The 18,324-nt window shown below is 37.1% G+C and overlaps 1 protein-coding gene across 1 annotated transcript in view; it reads right to left on the reverse strand.

The window, feature by feature from the left end:
- Nucleotides 1–18,324, reverse strand: part of terb1 (telomere repeat binding bouquet formation protein 1) — a 54,737-nt gene continuing 36,413 nt past the window's right edge. Inside the window, exons 13-19 of the mRNA XM_039762381.1 lie at nucleotides 14,716–14,870; nucleotides 12,826–13,118; nucleotides 8,974–9,050; nucleotides 7,086–7,175; nucleotides 2,539–2,703; nucleotides 141–224; nucleotides 1–44 (exon numbers count right to left, since the gene is read on the reverse strand). Of these exons, the coding sequence (XP_039618315.1) occupies nucleotides 1–44; nucleotides 141–224; nucleotides 2,539–2,703; nucleotides 7,086–7,175; nucleotides 8,974–9,050; nucleotides 12,826–13,118; nucleotides 14,716–14,870 (908 nt within the window). The remainder of the gene's footprint in view (nucleotides 45–140; nucleotides 225–2,538; nucleotides 2,704–7,085; nucleotides 7,176–8,973; nucleotides 9,051–12,825; nucleotides 13,119–14,715; nucleotides 14,871–18,324) is intronic.

Below are 18,324 nucleotides of genomic sequence, written 5' to 3' on the forward strand. Positions count from 1 at the left end.
CTAATCCCTATACCATTTACATCTCTGTGGGGATAAAACAAAACCTAAAACATAAAAGAGCATAATTAATAACTATAAATAATCAGATGTCAAAATACTAACAAGTCAAAATATACATGAACATAATTCTTAAAACTCACTGCTAGCTTCTTCATACAAACCACATCTGGAAACAGCTGAATTGTCATCTGGCAGTATTTTTTGTAAAGGTGTCAAGGAAAAATCTGAAACATACATCAGATATTAGGTAAATTCACAAGTTTTTTAAAGTGTCACTGATTATTCAGAAATATTTGTTCACTGTCAGATACACACCAACAGTCATACTGTAGACTCCTGATGGAGACAGCTGCAGTATATAGGTATTACAAAAGATATTTATCTTATCAATTTGTTAATCAGTTCCATGTGCAGATGCAGATTCTTCTACAGATTTAAAATGCCACTTGCACGAAACATTATGTAACACAACATTCTCAAGCCCAATGAATCTCATTTGGGGTCATGTAGGGTTAGACATTCCTCTTTAGCTCATGCTTAATTTTCATAAACAGTGTGTCTCAGTCATATGTTCTCCATAGATTTTCCAAACAGACAACAATGGAATTATATATTTTAACTTTATATTATTTTTCAAGTTAATCTCTGGTATAGTTTTATATTTCTCCCTCCATTCATTTCTATCTTATCCCAGCCCAGTAAACTTGGTCAGACACACTATAACTGCAATTACCAAACTGCATAGAACTACAGTTTTTTGAAATCCACTAAAATAAACAAATTAGCTAGTTATACCGTCTTCAACATTTTCTTACAATGTGATAGTCAGTATTTTACTCATTAGAGAACAAATACAGCCTTACAAGTCGATTAGACAGAAGTGTTGTAAGTTAATCTAATATTTGTAACCAAAATGGTGTATTTTAAATCATCAAATAGCCTGTTATTTACTCAATATTATGTATCACTGAATCTATTAGTATTTTTGGTTTTATTTTAAGCACAGGTGATGCAACAATATAACACTATAAGATTAACAGTAAGTTTAATAAAACAGAATTTTTCCCTCACAATTCATCATATCTTCTGATCCGAGATACTCAAATCAATGAAGAACTGCAGTGACGAATTTTCACTAGAACAAGTCTATTGCTATACAACCATCGACATAATTTTGTTTAAAAAAAAAAAAACTTTAAAAAATGAACATAGGCTACACATTGTTAGCCTACATCATCATACTATATACAAATACATATTCTTTTTATTTCTGACTTTCTAAGATTCATAGAGACACAACGGAGCAGTGCTTAGTGACTAGGCCTAGTCACTGTCAGTATGGAGTTTTATCATTGTCCCAGTGTGCTGATGTTTCTACAGGTTCTCTGGTTTTCCACTCATAATCCAAAGATTCGCATTTTGAGTCATCTAGTGATTTTAATTTGATATGGCAAGATTTTGTACATATGTGAATGTACTCAGTAATAGACCAATCACCCATCCAGTGCTGGTTTCTACCTTGTGCCTAGTGCTGCTAGGATATGTACTGGTCACCTTAAACTTTCAATTGGATTAAGTAGATTTGATAATGGATAAAAAATATATTTTGTATATATACAGTATTTGTCATTGCTAATAGAAAGCATTGCTTTCAGTCCTTTAATATTTCTTTAAACAAAAACTGTGTTCACCTGGGCGTAAAGAATAGAACAGATATTTTACTTTTATTAAAGTTAAATGTTTTGGATGGTGCAGTTGTCATCTGTAGGCTATAATTATAGATTAAAGATTTTTTTTTTAATTAAAGATATTTTAATTTTAGGAGTGTAAAAATTAGACACCTATAGTTTCTAAGACAAATGCAAAAGAAATGGTAGACACAAGCAATAAAAAAACCTTAAAAATAAGAGATTGTTGTTCTTTAGATGAGATTGACAGCAACAGTGTTGTATACTAAGGAACAAAGCAGCATCTTCATAAACAAAAGTGGGATACGCTAGTGAAAATGGTAAATTCAGGGTTGGTGCTCATGTGTGAAAAAGGAAAGAATTGAATAGTCTTGATGAAAAAAGAGTGGCAGAATTAAACAGAGAATGGGTCAAGACTGGAGATGGGCAGATAATATCATTGTTGTTTTCCCCAGAGGAAGAACACAGGGAATCACGTGCAATGAAAAGCAAATACTTTCATTCAATTGGAAACCAAAGCATAAAACTAGCCTCAAAAATGATAGCAATGATGTCCTGCTTAGCTTCCACACCAGCCTGGTACACATCTGCTGCAGAATTTTCATTTAATCCCTACTTCCCTGTCCTCATTTGCCCATCTAGGCAGAAACCCCTAAGATATGTGTGAACTTTCTGGTTTGACCTGATTTTGCTCTTGGTTTAGCAGTTTTTCCATTTATCTCCTGGTCTATCCTTTTAATTGCCTTTTGGCCTGTCATTTTTTTTCCATTGTGGAGAACAGAACACTACAAACATATTGGGGAACTTACCCCAAAGTGTTACTGGTAAACATTAAACACTAAAATCTTACCTTCATAAAAACTGTTTTCTGAATTTCTCAGCAACCTCCTTAACTTCTGCTTGTACTTGCCTTCACTTTCCAGTAGAAACTTGTGCCAGTAACATTTAGATGGGCAAAAAGTCAAGAGTTGGCAACAATTCTTGCTGTCAATTGTACTTCCAGCTGCAACACATCCTAATTAACATAACAAGAATAAAGCAAATTCTCTTAGAAGAGAACATGAATAATTTTTGAAACCAACAATAACATACTACATATTCATATCAATATAAATGCACAATTCACTTCATAAAGGGCTTTTAACCAATTAGCACACATAAATACATAATAAACCACCACCAAGAAGCATTTAATATTTTTATTATTTTTATATATTAAGAAATATGTAAGTTTATATAAATGGCTGTGGATATATAATGTTTACGTATTTGAAAATGGACAAATACCTTCAAAACAAAGATGCCTGCTGATAGTACCATACAAGTGACCCGGTAGCCAGACTTATTGATAAAGGTCAATAGCAAAGTCACTCAGTCACTGACGAAAGGTCAGGTACAGGTAAAAATGGCAGATAAACCACCCTGTTGGATCTGATGTCTTTCAGTGGTTAAACAAGTGCAATTCTACGCCATTTTCCTCTACGGTTGTGAATGTAAACAAAGACTACAGCAAAGATTCACAATTGTCTTTGTCTTTTAATCATTGGATTAATAATTCCTTCTGTCAAGTTCTGTGGAATTCTAGGACCACCAATGACAAATTTAGCAAAGAAGGGTCAGTACAATGCACTGAAAAACAGCCTAAGAACTCAGGCACAGTTATACTGAAAATCCATGAAAAAATCTAAAGTCAAAGAAAAGGAGAAAGACAACTCAGTAAAGAACGTGGTGGCTATATATTCTTCTGGAAAGAAAAACTATTACTTTCAGAGAACTGGCTTTGCAATCAAGAATAAACTTGTCAACCAACTCAACAAATTCCTGCTCCTCTCTCAGCTCCTGATGAATCAAAGTCAAGAAGAAACACTATGGACACCTTAACAAAGTTCTCCCTGGTATTCCTGATGGAAAAAAAAATATTCTTGGCAATTTTAGTACTAGAGTCAGAATAAAATACATCATGTAGAAAGGTAGAATTGACAGGAAAGTGTAGGAACATTTGGAAGGCATTTTCCCATTAACTAAGCATGCTGAACATGGTCTCATTATCAACTGCACACTTTTCTGGCACAAGCACAATATAACACATCATGCTAGCATCTAAAGTGTAAGCGTTGGCTCTTGAGAGACTACTCTATTTCACTATCCATTCTCTTAATCATGAGGACTGTTGTACTGATTATGGACATAACTGCTACGGTTATGTCTATTGACTGCCTCGCAAACATTGGTTGCTTATGAAGGGGTGTCAAAAGATGATAAACTTCAAATAATTCAAGTATAAGTTCCGTCAGCAATGTGTTAGTAAAAAACTGGTGAACTCACACCAACAGCAGACAGATAGTGTAGGGAGTACCTGGGAGTACCCTTAGATAGATAGATAGATAGATAGATAGATAGATAGATAGATAGATAGATAGATAGATAGATAGATAGATAGATAGATAGATAGATAGATAGATAGATACTTTGTTAATCCCAAGGGGAAATTCACATACACCAGCAGAAACATACTAATAAAAAACAATATTAAATTAAAGAGTGATAAAAAAGCAGGTATAACAGACAATAACTTTGTATAATGTTAACGTTTACCCCCCCGGGTGGAACTGAAGAGTCACATAGTGTGGGGGAGGAACTATCTCCTTAGCCTGTCAGTGGAGCAGGACAGTGACAGCAGTCTGTCGCTGAAGCTGCTCCTCAGTCTGGAGATGATACTGTTCAGTGGATTCTCCATGATTGACAGGAGCCTGCTCAGCGCACGTCGCTCTGCCACAGATGTCAAGCTGTCCTGCTCATTGTCTACAATAGAGCCTGCCTTCCTCACCAGTTTGTCCAGGTGTGAGGCATCCCTCTTCTTTATGCTGCCTCCCCAGCACACTACCGCGTAGAACAGGGCGCTCGCCACAACCGTCTGATAGAACATCTGCAGCATCTTATTGCAGATGTTGAAAGACGCCAGCCTTCTAAGGAAGTATTGTTGGCTCTGTTCTCCCTTGCACAGAGCATCAGCATTGGCAGTCCAGTCCAATTTATTATCCAGCTGCACTCCCAGGTATTTATAGGTCTGCACCCTCTGCACACAGTCACCTCTGATGATCACGGGGTCCATGAGGGGCCTGGTCCTCCAAAAATCCACCACCAGCTCCTTGGTTTTACTGGTGTTCAGTTGTAGATGGTTTGAGTCTCACCACTTAACAAAATCCTTGATTAGGTTCCTATACTCCTAATCCTGCATTTACGATAGCAGTGTCATCAGTGAACTTTTGCATGTGGCAGGACTCCGAGTTGTATTGGAAGTCCGATGTATATAGGCTGAACAGGACCGGAGAAAGTACAGTCCTTTGCGGCGCTCCTGTGTTGTTGACCACAATGTCAGACCTGCAGTTCCCGAGACGCACATACTGAGGTCTGTCTGTAAGATAGTCCACAATCTATGCCACCAGGTATGAATCTACTCCCATCTCTGTCAGCTTGTCCCTAAGACTAAAAGCTTGTCCTTAAGACTAAAAGTCTGGCTTGCATGTGAAGAAACATGTTTTTTTCTACCAGAAAACATCAAGATTGGTTTGATGAAAATGATGGAGAGATCCAAGAGTTCATTGACCTCAAGCAAAATACTTTCCATGATTGAGAAAACATTATCTCATTCTGGACCTCACTGTTCTTGAAAATGTTTTCAACTCTACGCCACAATAAGCAGAGATGAACTAGGACTGTGACACTATTTTAAAAAAGGGAAATGTGAGAACTACAAAGAAATCATTTTGCTATCCACTGTAGAAAAAAATCTTTGCAAGAATCCTTCTAAACTGCACCATATAATTTGCTGAAAGCATCCTCCTCCTAAGATCTGTTCTGGCAAACACGATAGAAATAACTTTTATTATTTGTCAACAGCAAGAGAAATGGCAAGGACAGCACAATCTCGATATCTGGCCTTTTTTGACTTCAAAAAATCCTTTGCTTCTTCTAAACAATTCTCAATGTGAAAGATAACAACCACAATTTGCCACCATTCTTCATCATCAGTGAATCTACCAAAGACCCTTTTGAAATTAAGACTGGAGTCGAGTAAGGCTGCACAGTCTCCCTGGCACTGTTCTGTTTATCGCATTATGATGCTTCATCTGATCAGAGACAAACTTTCAGTTGGAGTGAAGCTAATCTCCTAAATGGATATTAAGATGTTGAAAACTTGAACCTGAATTATTTAAACTCTAAGAAAATACAACCTCCATCACAGTTGTGGAATTTCAATATAGTGAAGATGCTGATGTGTGCAGTAAAAATAAACACCTTCAGGTGGTCACTGATGTCATTATCAATGAATACAAGAATATATGACTCATCCTTAACATTAAGAACAGCAAGATCCTCTTTCAACAGCCTCCAAATGAGCACATAACATATCTAAAAATTAAAATTCACGGTATGCTATACACTTTGTGAATTTCCCCTTGGGATTAATAAAGTATCTATCTATCCATCTATCTATCTATCTATCTAGAAAACAACCTACTGCAGAAGGATGACAATGATGAAGAGGTTCGGTTTTATTTGCAAATGTATAAAGCATAGCCTTTGGTCTGTTCAAGGACCACAATATCCATCCATCCATCCATCCATTATCCAACCCACTATATCCTAACTCTGTCTCTTATATCTGTCAAAAACATATGTTCTCATTGTGAAAGAGTTATGTGGATCCTGGGTAGGTCTCATTAGCCATCTTCAGATCTACAGGTAGGCTACTTCTTCCTTGGAAGGCATTCTTGCTTAACTATGAAGGATTGCTAATATTCTGGTTTCCTTCCTTATGTAAAAGATGGAGATATTGGGTTAATTGGCTAATCTGAATTTGCCCATTGTAAGCGAGTGAAGGAGTGCATATAAATGAGTTTGCCTTGTGGTAGACTGGGGTCCCTTCCTGGGCTGGTTTGTATCCTGTATGCAATGCTGCAGAGATAGGAACATCTTAATGGAAAAACAGTCAGAAAATGAATGAATGCAGTAAAGTGATGTAGCTAAAAAAACTAATAAAAAACTAAAACCAAACTGCATATGTTAGGACCCATTAAGATAAAACAAAAACTTTAGTTTAGTTTTAGTTTTAAATAAAAAACTATAAAAGCAGAAAATACCATTTAGCTACAATATTAAACCTGGATTTGTCAATTAAAGAAGAATCTCACATTTTCCACATATTCATTTATTACTAGTACTTATTTCAATGTCTTTTTTCTGCTATTTTAATGTTTTAGTTTTTTAATTTAGATGGTATATTTTTAATTAATTTTGATAAAGTAAAATTATACCCTTATAATATTAAAATATGCAAAGAAGTTAATAGGTTAAACATGAAATGTAATTTATTATTATTATTATGTAATATACCTGAACATAGATTAGCATTATTCTTCAATAATTCTGATGCATTTGGAACAGTATATTTTTTGGCAAAAGGCTGAAAATCTGAACTTGCCTCTGTAAAAATAACAAGATATTTATTAATACAGACAGTAACAACAGTCAAGATCTAAATCAGTATTAAATCATTCTGTCCTGAAAAATATTTATGGTAGTCATTTTTCAAATATTAATAATTCAAAACAATGAAGAATCAAAATTAGTGTATATCAAGCAAAATAAATAAACTTCTGCATAAAACAAACTAAACTAAAGAAAATAACAAGAGAAGTGTGATTTTTTAACCCCAATATATGACTAAACTATTTTTACTGTAAATGCAAACAAACCTGGAACTCTAGATATTTAGCTTCAATAAATATTTTGGCCACTATATGTATATAACTGACTTTAATCCCTAATTATTATTTTTCTAATCTGAAAGGGTATTCAATTCCTTCGATACATATTGGCTGTAGCTGTAAATTCTTTACACTTATATAATAGAAGTAATATTTCAGGGGGATCAAATATTTTGGACTTACTGTGCTATCACTGAATTTCTAAATCTAGACAGAAATATGCCTCCAGAGATTTATTCTAACTTAAGTGATTTCATACTTAAAGACATCCATGTTGATATACTGTATACTAACCACAAATCTTAAAAACTTTTCATTCACATATTTTAGTACATTCAAATTTATTTTGGCCACATAGGAAAAAAAAGGACTATAGAATACCCTTTTCAAATTCAGATTCTGAACTTTTTGATTACTCATTGTATATGTGTGAAAACTGGTAAGGTTTTATTTATTATCTGTTCACTTCTTAATACATTTTAAAAACAAATCAAATAATAATAATGATAATAATAATACAAGATTATAAGCAACAAATGATTATATGAAATGAAAAAAAACTGGCAAAAAAGGGATTAACGAAACGTTAGATAAGCTAAAAGTGCTCTACAAAGAGTCATAAATATTGCTCAAAAGTTAACTGGAACTCATATTCTGTCAATAGACAGTTGCCATTTTCTTTGTCTTTGTAGGGCTACTAATTTTGTAATAGACTCAGCTCACCTAGGTCACCATTTGTTCATCTTTTTGCCCTCTGGCAGGTGTTACAGGACTCTGTATGATTGGACCTCCAGGCTCAAACAGAGTTTTAATCCTAGGGCTATTACTAAATTAAATTCAGCACAGAACAAGTAAGGATTATCTTCATGCACTTACTTTTTCTTTTATGGACTGGTTTTATACAGCTAGCATAGCTAAGGTTCATGTATATATTAATATCTATTTTTAAGCACTTCATGTTTTATTATTCTCAATGAATTGCTTTTGTATAGTTGGCATAGGCTATGTTTATATTTATATTGTAGTTATACCTATGTTGAAATTAAAATTTTACTGGGAGCCGTCACTAAATTTCATTGTACATAATATGTAGTACCAGGGTGTTGTACCGTGTTAGCCATTATGAATGTAGTGACAAGTCAAGTAAAATGACATTTATTGGCTAACTAAAAAAGACTATAATATGCAAGCTTTCGAGGCCACTCAGGCCCCTTCTTCAGATGCATCCCAATTTTAAATTTGGAAGTATATTAAAAAATGCACATCTAATTCAACACTCAGATAATGTTTTCCATCTCCACCACCCTCCATTTACTTAAGGAAACTTGTAAAATATATAATAAAGGAGGATTGCGACTATTCTGGCAGCTTGTGGTGGCCCAGTAGCCTATTTAGATAATTTACATTATTTACTTACAGTATAATTTATTCACTTGATAAGCAAATAACAAAGATAATGCTTTAAATATTAAAAGTGAAAAGAAAAAACCTGTAATTACTTATAATACCGGTACCTTTTACATATGGAAATGGATTATCACTGCTTTTCTTATTGATTTTGATGAGTGCTGGTTGTCTGGATATAGGTCTTCTAAAGAGGCAAGAAACAACAGAAGAACATTATTATTTTATTTGAAACACAGTATTTTAATAAACATGTTTCATACATCAAAACACCTTCAAAATGAAAAACAACACAAGAACTGTATTATACAAGTAAAACAATTTTACTTTGAACACAATCATTTTAATAAGAATATATTATGTACTTAAGAATTCATAAAGTATTGGATATTGTCAAGAATTGTACAGAAGGCAAATACAGTGGGATGCAAAAGTTTGGGCAACCTTGTTAATAGTCATTATTTTCCTGTATAAATCGTTGGTTGTTACGATAAAAAATGTCAGTTAAATATATCATATAGGAGACACACACAGTGATATTTGAGAAGTGAAATGAACTTTATTGGATTTACAGAAAGTGTGCAATAATTGTTCAAACAAAATCAGGCAGGTGCATAAATTTGGGCACCACAAAAAAGAAATTAAATCAATATTTAGTAGATCCGCCTTTTGCAGAAATTACAGCTTCTAAACGCTTCTTGTAGGTCCCAATGAGAGTCTGGATTGTGGTTAAAGGTATTTTGGACCATTCCTCTTTACAAAACATCTCTAGTTCATTCAGGTTTGATGGCTTCCGAGCATGGACAGCTCTCTTTAACTCACACCACAGATTTTCAATTATATTCAGGTCTGGGGACTGAGATGGCCATTCCAGAATGTTGTACTTGTTCCTCTGCATGAATGCCTTAGTGGATTTTGAGCAGTGTTTCGGGTCTTGTCTTGTTGAAAGATCCAGCCCCAGCGCAGCTTCAGCTTTGTCACTGATTCCTGGACATTGGTCTCCAGAATCTGATGATACTGAGTGGAATCCATGCGTCCCTCAACTTTGACAAGATTCCCAGTCCCTGCACTGGCCACACAGCCACACAGCCCCACAGCATGATGGAACCACCACCATATTTTACCAGGGGTAGCAGGTGTTTTTCTTGGAATGCTGTGTTCTTTTTCCTCCATGCATAATGCCCCTTGTTATGCCCAAATAACTCAATTTTAGTTTCATCAGTCCACAGCACCTTATTCCAAAATGAAGCTGGCTTGTCCAAATGTGCTTGAGCATACCTCAAGCGGCTCTGTTTGTGCTGTGGGCGGAGAAAAGGCTTCCTCTGCATCACTCTCGCATACAGCATCTCCTTGTGTAAAGTCGCGAATGGTTGAACGATGCGCAGTGACTCCATCTGCTGCAAGATGATGTTGTAGGTCTTTGGTGCTGGTCTGTGGGTTGACTCTGACTGTTCTCACCATTCGGCGCTTCTGTCTATCCGAAATCTTTCTTGGTCTGCCACTTTGAGCCTTAACTTGAACTGAGCCTGTGGTCTTCCATTTGCTCAATGTGTTCCTAACTGTGGAAACAGACAGCTTAAATCTCTGGGACAGCTTTCTGTATCCTTCCCCTAAACCATGATGGTGAACAATCTTTGTCTTCAGGTCATTTGAGAGTTGTTTTGTGACCCCCATGTTGCTACTCTTCAGAGAAAATTAAAGGAGGAGGGAGACTTACAATTGACCCCCTTAAATACTCTTTCTCATTATAGGATTCACCTGTGTATGTAGGTCAGGGGTCACTGAGCTTACCAAGCCAATTTGAGTTCCAATAATTAGTTCTAAAAGTTTTGGAATAAATAAAATGACAACGGTGCCCAAATTTATGCACCTGCCTGATTTTGTTTGAACAATTATTGCACACTTTCTGTAAATCCAATAAACTTAATTTCACTTCTCAAATATCACTGTGTGTGTCTCCTATATGATATATTTAACTGACATTTTTTATCATAACAACCAACGATTTATGCAGGAAAATAATGACTATTAACAAGGTTGCCCAAACTTTTGCATCCCACTGTAAATAAGCTAAGTAAAAGTAATACTCTCAAATCTGCTTAATATGCTTCAGGGTTGGGGAGGCAAAGCCTATACTGCCAGTATCAAGATCAAGATCTGCACCAATCCACCACAACATCTACTCACACGTATGCTAATTTAAAATCAAACCATGTAATCTAACACGAACGTTGTTGGGATGTGGGGAAGATCCCAAAAAAAAGTCTAAATAATGAAACAGCATACTCACTCTACACAGAAAATGACTGAAGTGCACATAAAATATATATTCAGTAACTAGTGGTAATTTGTTGTTATGTTTTAAATAGCTATGCATATATCTTATCTCTAAATATCTTATTTTTGACATTTATACATAGATCTCACATGATACAAAGAGTGTGGAAGAAGTGGAACCTAGGATAATTAAATTGCTTATGGGACCAATTTCTGTAAATAATACTTATACAAGATAATAAAAAGAGGAGACACAACAAATTATGGCTTGTGTTGTCTAATCTGAAAAACAACATACTGTGTATTGAACTGATTACACAGGTTTTTGATGCCCTTCATTGCTTCTCAGTTTCTTTTTAATTTAATTGAATAACAGTAAGTAAAATAAACACTGTTCCAGCAGACTGACAAAAGACCACAATGAAAGTGTACAGTGACAAATTCACTCAATAATTTTAAACATTTAAGGAAAGGCAAACTCCTCTTGGTAAAAAAGTCTGCATTATATATAAACATATAAATACAATTTCAATTATAATATACAATGGATTCAGAAAGTATTCACACTCCTTCACTTTTTGGACTTTATTGTATTGCAGATTTAATTTAAAATGGATACATTTATCATTTTTACCTATCAAACAAAACTTTAGAAATGTTTACCAATTTATTTAAAACCTAAAACTGAAATCTCACATTAAAATATTCAGACCCTTAATTAGGTACTTTGTCAAAGCCTTTTTAGCAACAATTACAGCTTGGAGTCTGCTGGGATAAGTCTCTATAAGCCTTGCTTATAGAGATTTGGGCAGTTAATTCCATCTTTCCTGGCAAATCATATCAGGCTGTGTTAGATTGTTTAGGAAGCATCTCTACACTGCCATCTTCAGGTCTCTCCACACATGGTCTATGGAGTTTAAGTTTGGGCTTTGGCTGGGCCACTCAAGAACAGTCAAAGACATGTACCAAAGCCACTCCAGCCATTGTCTTGGCTGTATGATTTGGGTCATTGTTGTCTTGAAAGGTGAACTGACAGCACAGTCTGTTATTACATTCACTATGGAGCAGGTTTTCATCTCTCTGTATTTGGCTGAATTTATCCTTCCCTCAATTCTGACCAGTCTCCCTGTTCCTGCCATTGAGAAGCACCCCCTTAGTAATATATGCTGATACCACAATGCTTCATGTTTTTTGACTATGTATCAATTTCTGGTCCTAGATCATATCCAAATTATATTCTGATCACCCTTGGTCAGAAAAATATCCATAAAAGGATCTCACTTACTATGCAACACCTAAGCAAACAATGCAGTTTTAATGTTTCATATGCATGGTGCAAAACTGGGTAACTAGAAACACATAATGAAAGATAAATAAGCATCAACAAATGGCATTTTACATAGGTCACAAACATTAAAGAACAATTTTAAAATGAACCCAACAATAGTTAACATGTATGTAATAACTATATTCCTTATTAAAAAGTACACTATATATACTGTATAGAACTCATGCAGTAATGCTTCATGCTTCTCCACTGTGACAGATGCATGCATACTATTACTACAGAATATGTTAAATGTAACAGAACTAATACTGAATCGCAATGTCAGCTATTATTAGGAAATGTCAACTAAGATGAGCAAGCCATATTATTCTCACAAAAATCATAAAAATATATGTACCTCTTTGATTCCACACCAAATGACTTTGGAACGTCTGTTGTTCCTGCTGTGTTGACTCCAAAATAAGATTGTGTAGCTGCTGGTCCTGAACAAGACTGAATCATTCTGTTTTCTGAAATGTTTTTTGAAACTCTTGTCTGATTGACAATCTCTGCAGGGTGTGAGGCTCCACCATGTGGCTTGTTTGGAAATACTTCTTGCCTCTGTAATTCCTGGTTCTTTAAACAAGCCTCCTCATTAACGTCTACATTGGCAGTGAAAGTCATTTCTTGATCTTCTACTACTCCTGTGCACTGTGTACAAGTGTAGTCTAATGTCAGTCAAATATAGTACCATTGTTAAAATATTTCATGCCATTCATAACCAAATTAATTTCAATGCATAATACATGTATACTGTAATAAATGTACACTACGTTCCCAATATGAGCAACATACAAATTACTGATTGTTGAACATAATGAAGAAACATGTTTATATACAGTATTTTTTAAAATGTTACGCAACTTAATAATATAACAATAATAATAACTCACAAACTGTTTTAGTGAAAGAGACTGTAACAGTGTAATGTAGGAAGTACCAGCCTATCCATCCATTAGCACATCCTATTTATTTTGCAAAGAGCCACAGAAATCTGAAAGGGGCAATATACGGCAGGAACTAAGTACTAATAGAATACCTCTCTGTTTCAGGTTATGCATTTAAACATATGATGAGAGCAATTGCAACTCAAAAATTCACATTTCTTTGGATGACAGTGAAAAACTGGGAATCTTCAGAGAAAGTCAACTTGGGCCCCAATTGTTGTGCCATCATGCCACCATTGCCACTATATGTTAATGTCTGAGACAACATGAAGTTTGTGCATAAATATGCAACCCTTTAGTCTCATGGTACTAAATGTATTTATTTTTTATTCTAAATATAATACATAGGGATAAGAATACCATAAAATCACAATTTTTCATACATTCAGAGACTTCACCTTATTCCTTTTAAAGAGTGATACACACATGCGCTTGAGAGACAACTTGTGGGCTCATCAAGCAGTAATTCCACCCTGAATCAAGGGTTGGTGCTGTTGGCAAATGCTTTTCTCCATTTCTTCCTAACAGATCTGAGAAAAGCAGCACCAATGACATCACTTCCATGTCACAAATCCCTGAGCCTGCCTCTTCTGCATGGGCTTCCTCTTAAGGAGTACCACCACCATCTTGAGTCTGTCTAGAAATTGGCTACCATCTGAAAAGTCAATGTCCTTTGTTGATACTAACATTTTTTTTGTTTTTTTGTCATCAAATATATGAGATTTGCCTTCACATTGCCCCAAAACTTTATCATCTCAGTTTTCACAGAAAACTATTTATTTCTCACCTGTATAGGTCTCTTTAAAGAATCATGTGTTTGACCTACAGTTAAAATTCCCAATCTCTTACCACAGTTCTATGATGTTGACTTATTAATCTGACACAAAAGATCTGTTTTAGTGCTAGCTGACATATCTTTCATTCCTTTACTGTCTGACTAAGAAAGAACGTAAGTTTTCTTATTTTTCAGATTTCATTTCTCCTAAAGATTGAGCTTGAAGGTTTCTATTATCATTTATATCCTACAAAACAATGTATAAAAATTATTTTTAGTAACTTTACACTGTAGTTAACATCAGCGTTCTGGGCTGTATAGCTCAGAAATCTCTAATTTATTTATATAATAGTTTGAACTACATTTGATTTTAGACATTGATTATGTCATGTTACATGTAGTATGAGTTATTAGTTACGAAAGAACAGGATAATTTTTTTGCACTTAACAAATATGGAAATTTAGCAATGTTTGAGTTATACCAAAAGTTTCACTGAAATGCATTAGGCATCATGAAAAGACTTACCTCACAAAACTGACTGTCTATTTTATGAATTTTGTGTAGTATTTCTTCTGCAATCTTCCAGTAAATCATTAAATTAGGATATGGTGAGGTCTGTCTTGGAAATTTTGCTCTACCACCATCAATATTGTTTACCAAACCAAGTGACAGGTTTTCAGCTTAAAGTTAAAATGAATAAACATGTTTACATTGACATGTGTGTTAGATTTTTGAAGTACAGTACTCTATTTGGTTGGTGACCAATTAGTATTATTGCTCAGTATTAAATGGCATATTGAACAAAAAAAAACGAAACACAACTATGTATTTTCATATTAAAAAATATAAGAGATCTAAGTATAGCTTCAATATAGTGGCTTGGTGAACCAAAGACCAAAAGCCTCCCATTCTGTTGCCTAACAAATCATGGCGGCAGGATAGTGTCCAAGGACTCTCATGCTACCATGGAGCTAATCACCAGCATTATATTAGACCATCAAGATAGACTATTCTGAACACACCCAAATGGGACATTCCACTTATACTATGGTCCAGTGGCTTAATGAACTCCACAGCCTTATTCCCTTGTTATTCCAGAGGGTACAAAAATGCACAAAAATGTGCTCCAAGTGTTAGAGATGGCTTTGACCTTCACATGAAAGTCTATTAAATAATTTTCTTGTAGACGTAAGCACAGGGGTATGCAAAAAAAGAAAATGGGAGGAGCTTTTGCCATATTCAGAAGGAATGTCACACACACTTTCTGCATTTCCAAAATTCTGAAACTTCACAAATAAGCTCTGTGAATTGGTTTTGTAATGGCAAACTAAGGAGCCTGAAAGTATTTTGTTAAATTATCTTATACTTAAATTATTTTGTTTTACTCACAATTTGCTTCAGCTCCATTTGATACATGTAGTAGATTAATAATGTAATACCTACAGTATACACAATCTCTTGAACGAGAGTAGCACTTACTACTCTGTAATGTCACCTGTAAAGGTGGGAAAACGTACACACAAAGAACCTCACAACCCAAAATAAATAAATAAATAAATAAAAATCTATGCCATCTTCAGAAAAAAAAAACTTTTGGCATTGAAATCCAGTATACTGACTGCATATACAGTACTGTAAATACAATGTATACAGTCTTAATCTTAATCTGTTTGCTAGGGATTCTCCATTCAACAGAGACGAATTATTGAAAAACATGGCAATTGCTTATAGCAATTTCTCATTGGCCTATTGTAAAGTCAGCGTCATGACCAGCAGGAGATTTATATTTTCACTCCATATTAACTGATTTTGTTAAACAAAGGGGAAGAGATCTTAGGTATATTACATAGGGATAGTCAGTCTTATCTGAAATGCTAAAGGACAACAGTTATTTGTTGGGTTTGAACAAAGAAAGCCAAAGTACAGTCATAACCAAAAGAATTTAAAGCAGAAGTGTGCTATAAAGCATCCATCCTCTTCCGCTTATCTGAGATTGGGTCGCGGGTCAGCAGCTTAAGCAGAGATGCCCAGACTTCCCTCTCTCCAGTCACTTCTGCTAGCTCTTCCGGGGGGATCCCAAGGCGTTCCCAGGCCAGCCGAGAGACATAGTCCCTCCAGCGTGTCCTGGGTCTTCCCCGGGGTCTCCTCCCGGTTAGACATGCCCGGTACACCTCACCAGGGAGGTGTCCAGGAGGCATCCTAATCAGATACCCGAGCCACCTCATCTGACGCCTCTTGATGCGGAGGAGCAGTGGCTCTAATCTGTGCTCCTCCCAGATGACTGAGCTTCTCACCCTATCTTTAAGGGAAAGCCCTGACACCCTTTGGAGAAAACTAATTTCAGCCGCTTGTATTTGCAATCTCATTCTTTCTGTCATTACCCATAGCTCATGACCATAGGTGAGGGTACGGATGTAGATCGACTGGTAAATTGGGAGCTTTGCCTAATGGCTCAGCTCCTTTGTCACCACGACAGACTGATGCAGAGCCCGCATCACTGTGGACACCTCATTGATCCGCCTGTCGATCTCCTGCTACATTCTTCCCTAACTCATGAACAAGACCCCAAATACTTGAACTCCTCCACTTGGGGCAGGATCTCACTCCCAACCCTGACAGGGCACATTTCCGGCTGAGGACCATGGTCTCGGATTTGGAGGTGCTGATTCCCATCCCAGCCGCTTCACACTTGGCTGTGAACTGATCCAGAAAGAGCCGAAGATCACGGCCTGATGAAGCAAACAGGACAACATCATCTGCAAAAAGCCGTGACCCAATCCTAAGCCCACCAAACCGGACCACCTCAACGCCCTGGCTGCGCCTAGAAATTCTCTCCATAAAAGTTATGAACAGAATCAGTGACAAAGGGCAGCCTTGGTGGAGTCCAACTCTCACTGGAAACAGGTTCGACTTACTGTCGGCAATGCGGACGAAGCTCTGACACAGATTGTACAGGGATCAAACAGCCCTTATTAGGGAGTCCATTGCCCCATACTCTCGGAGCACCACCAACAGGATTCCTCGAGGGACAAGGTCAAACGCCTTTTCCAAGTCCACAAAACACATGTAGACTGGTTGGGCAAACTCCCATGCACCCTCCAGGACCCTGCCAAGGGTGTAGAGCTGGTCCACTGTTCTGCGACCAGGACGAAAACCACACTGTTCCTCCTGAATTCGAGGTTCGACTATCTGACGGACCCTCCTCTCCAGGACCCCCGAGGAGTGTGATCCCTCTGTAGTTGGAACACACCCATCGGTCTGCCAATCCAGAGGAACTGCCCCTGATGTCCATGCGATGTTGCAGAGGTGTTTCAACCAATACAGTCCTACAACATCCAGAGCTTTGAGGAACTCCGTGTGTATCTCATCCACCGCCGGGGCCCTGCAACCACGGAGTTTTTTGACCACCTCGGTGACCTCGGTCCCAGAGATGGGAGAGCCCACCTCCGAGTCCCCAGGCTCTACTTTCTCAATGGAAGGCATGTTAGTGGGATTGAGGAGGTTTTTGAAGTACTCCCCCCACTGACCCACAACGCCCAGAATCGAGGTCAGCAGTGCACCATCCCCACCATATACAGCATTGACACTGCACTGCTTCCCCATCCTGAGACGCCGGATGGTGGACCAGAATCTCCTCGAAGCTGTCCGGAAGTCGTTCTCCATGACCTCCCCAAACTCCTCCCACTCCCGAGTTTTTGCCTCAGCAACCACTGAAGCCGCATTCCACTTGGCCTGCCGGTACCTATCAGCAGTCTCCAGAGTTCCACAGGACAAAAGGGTCCTGTAGGACTCCTTCTGCCGCCTGACGGCATCCCTCACTGCCGGTGTCCACCAACAGGTTCAGGGATTGCCACCACGACAGGCACAGACCACCTTACGGCCACAGCTCTGGTCAGCCGCTTCAACAATAGGGGCACGGAACAAGGCCCATTTGGACTCAATGTCCCCCACCTCCCTAGGGACGTGGTTGAAATTCTGCCGGAGGTGGGAGTTGAAGCTACTTCTGACAGGTGACTCTGGCAGACATTATTAGCAGACCCTCACAATATGTTTGGGCCTACCAGGCCTGACTGGCATCCTCCCCCACCATCGAAGCCAACTCACCACCAGGTGGTGATCAGTTAACAGCTCCAT

Source organism: Polypterus senegalus, chromosome 9 (genome assembly GCF_016835505.1).
Source record: "Polypterus senegalus isolate Bchr_013 chromosome 9, ASM1683550v1, whole genome shotgun sequence".
Lineage (NCBI taxonomy): Eukaryota > Metazoa > Chordata > Cladistia > Polypteriformes > Polypteridae > Polypterus > Polypterus senegalus.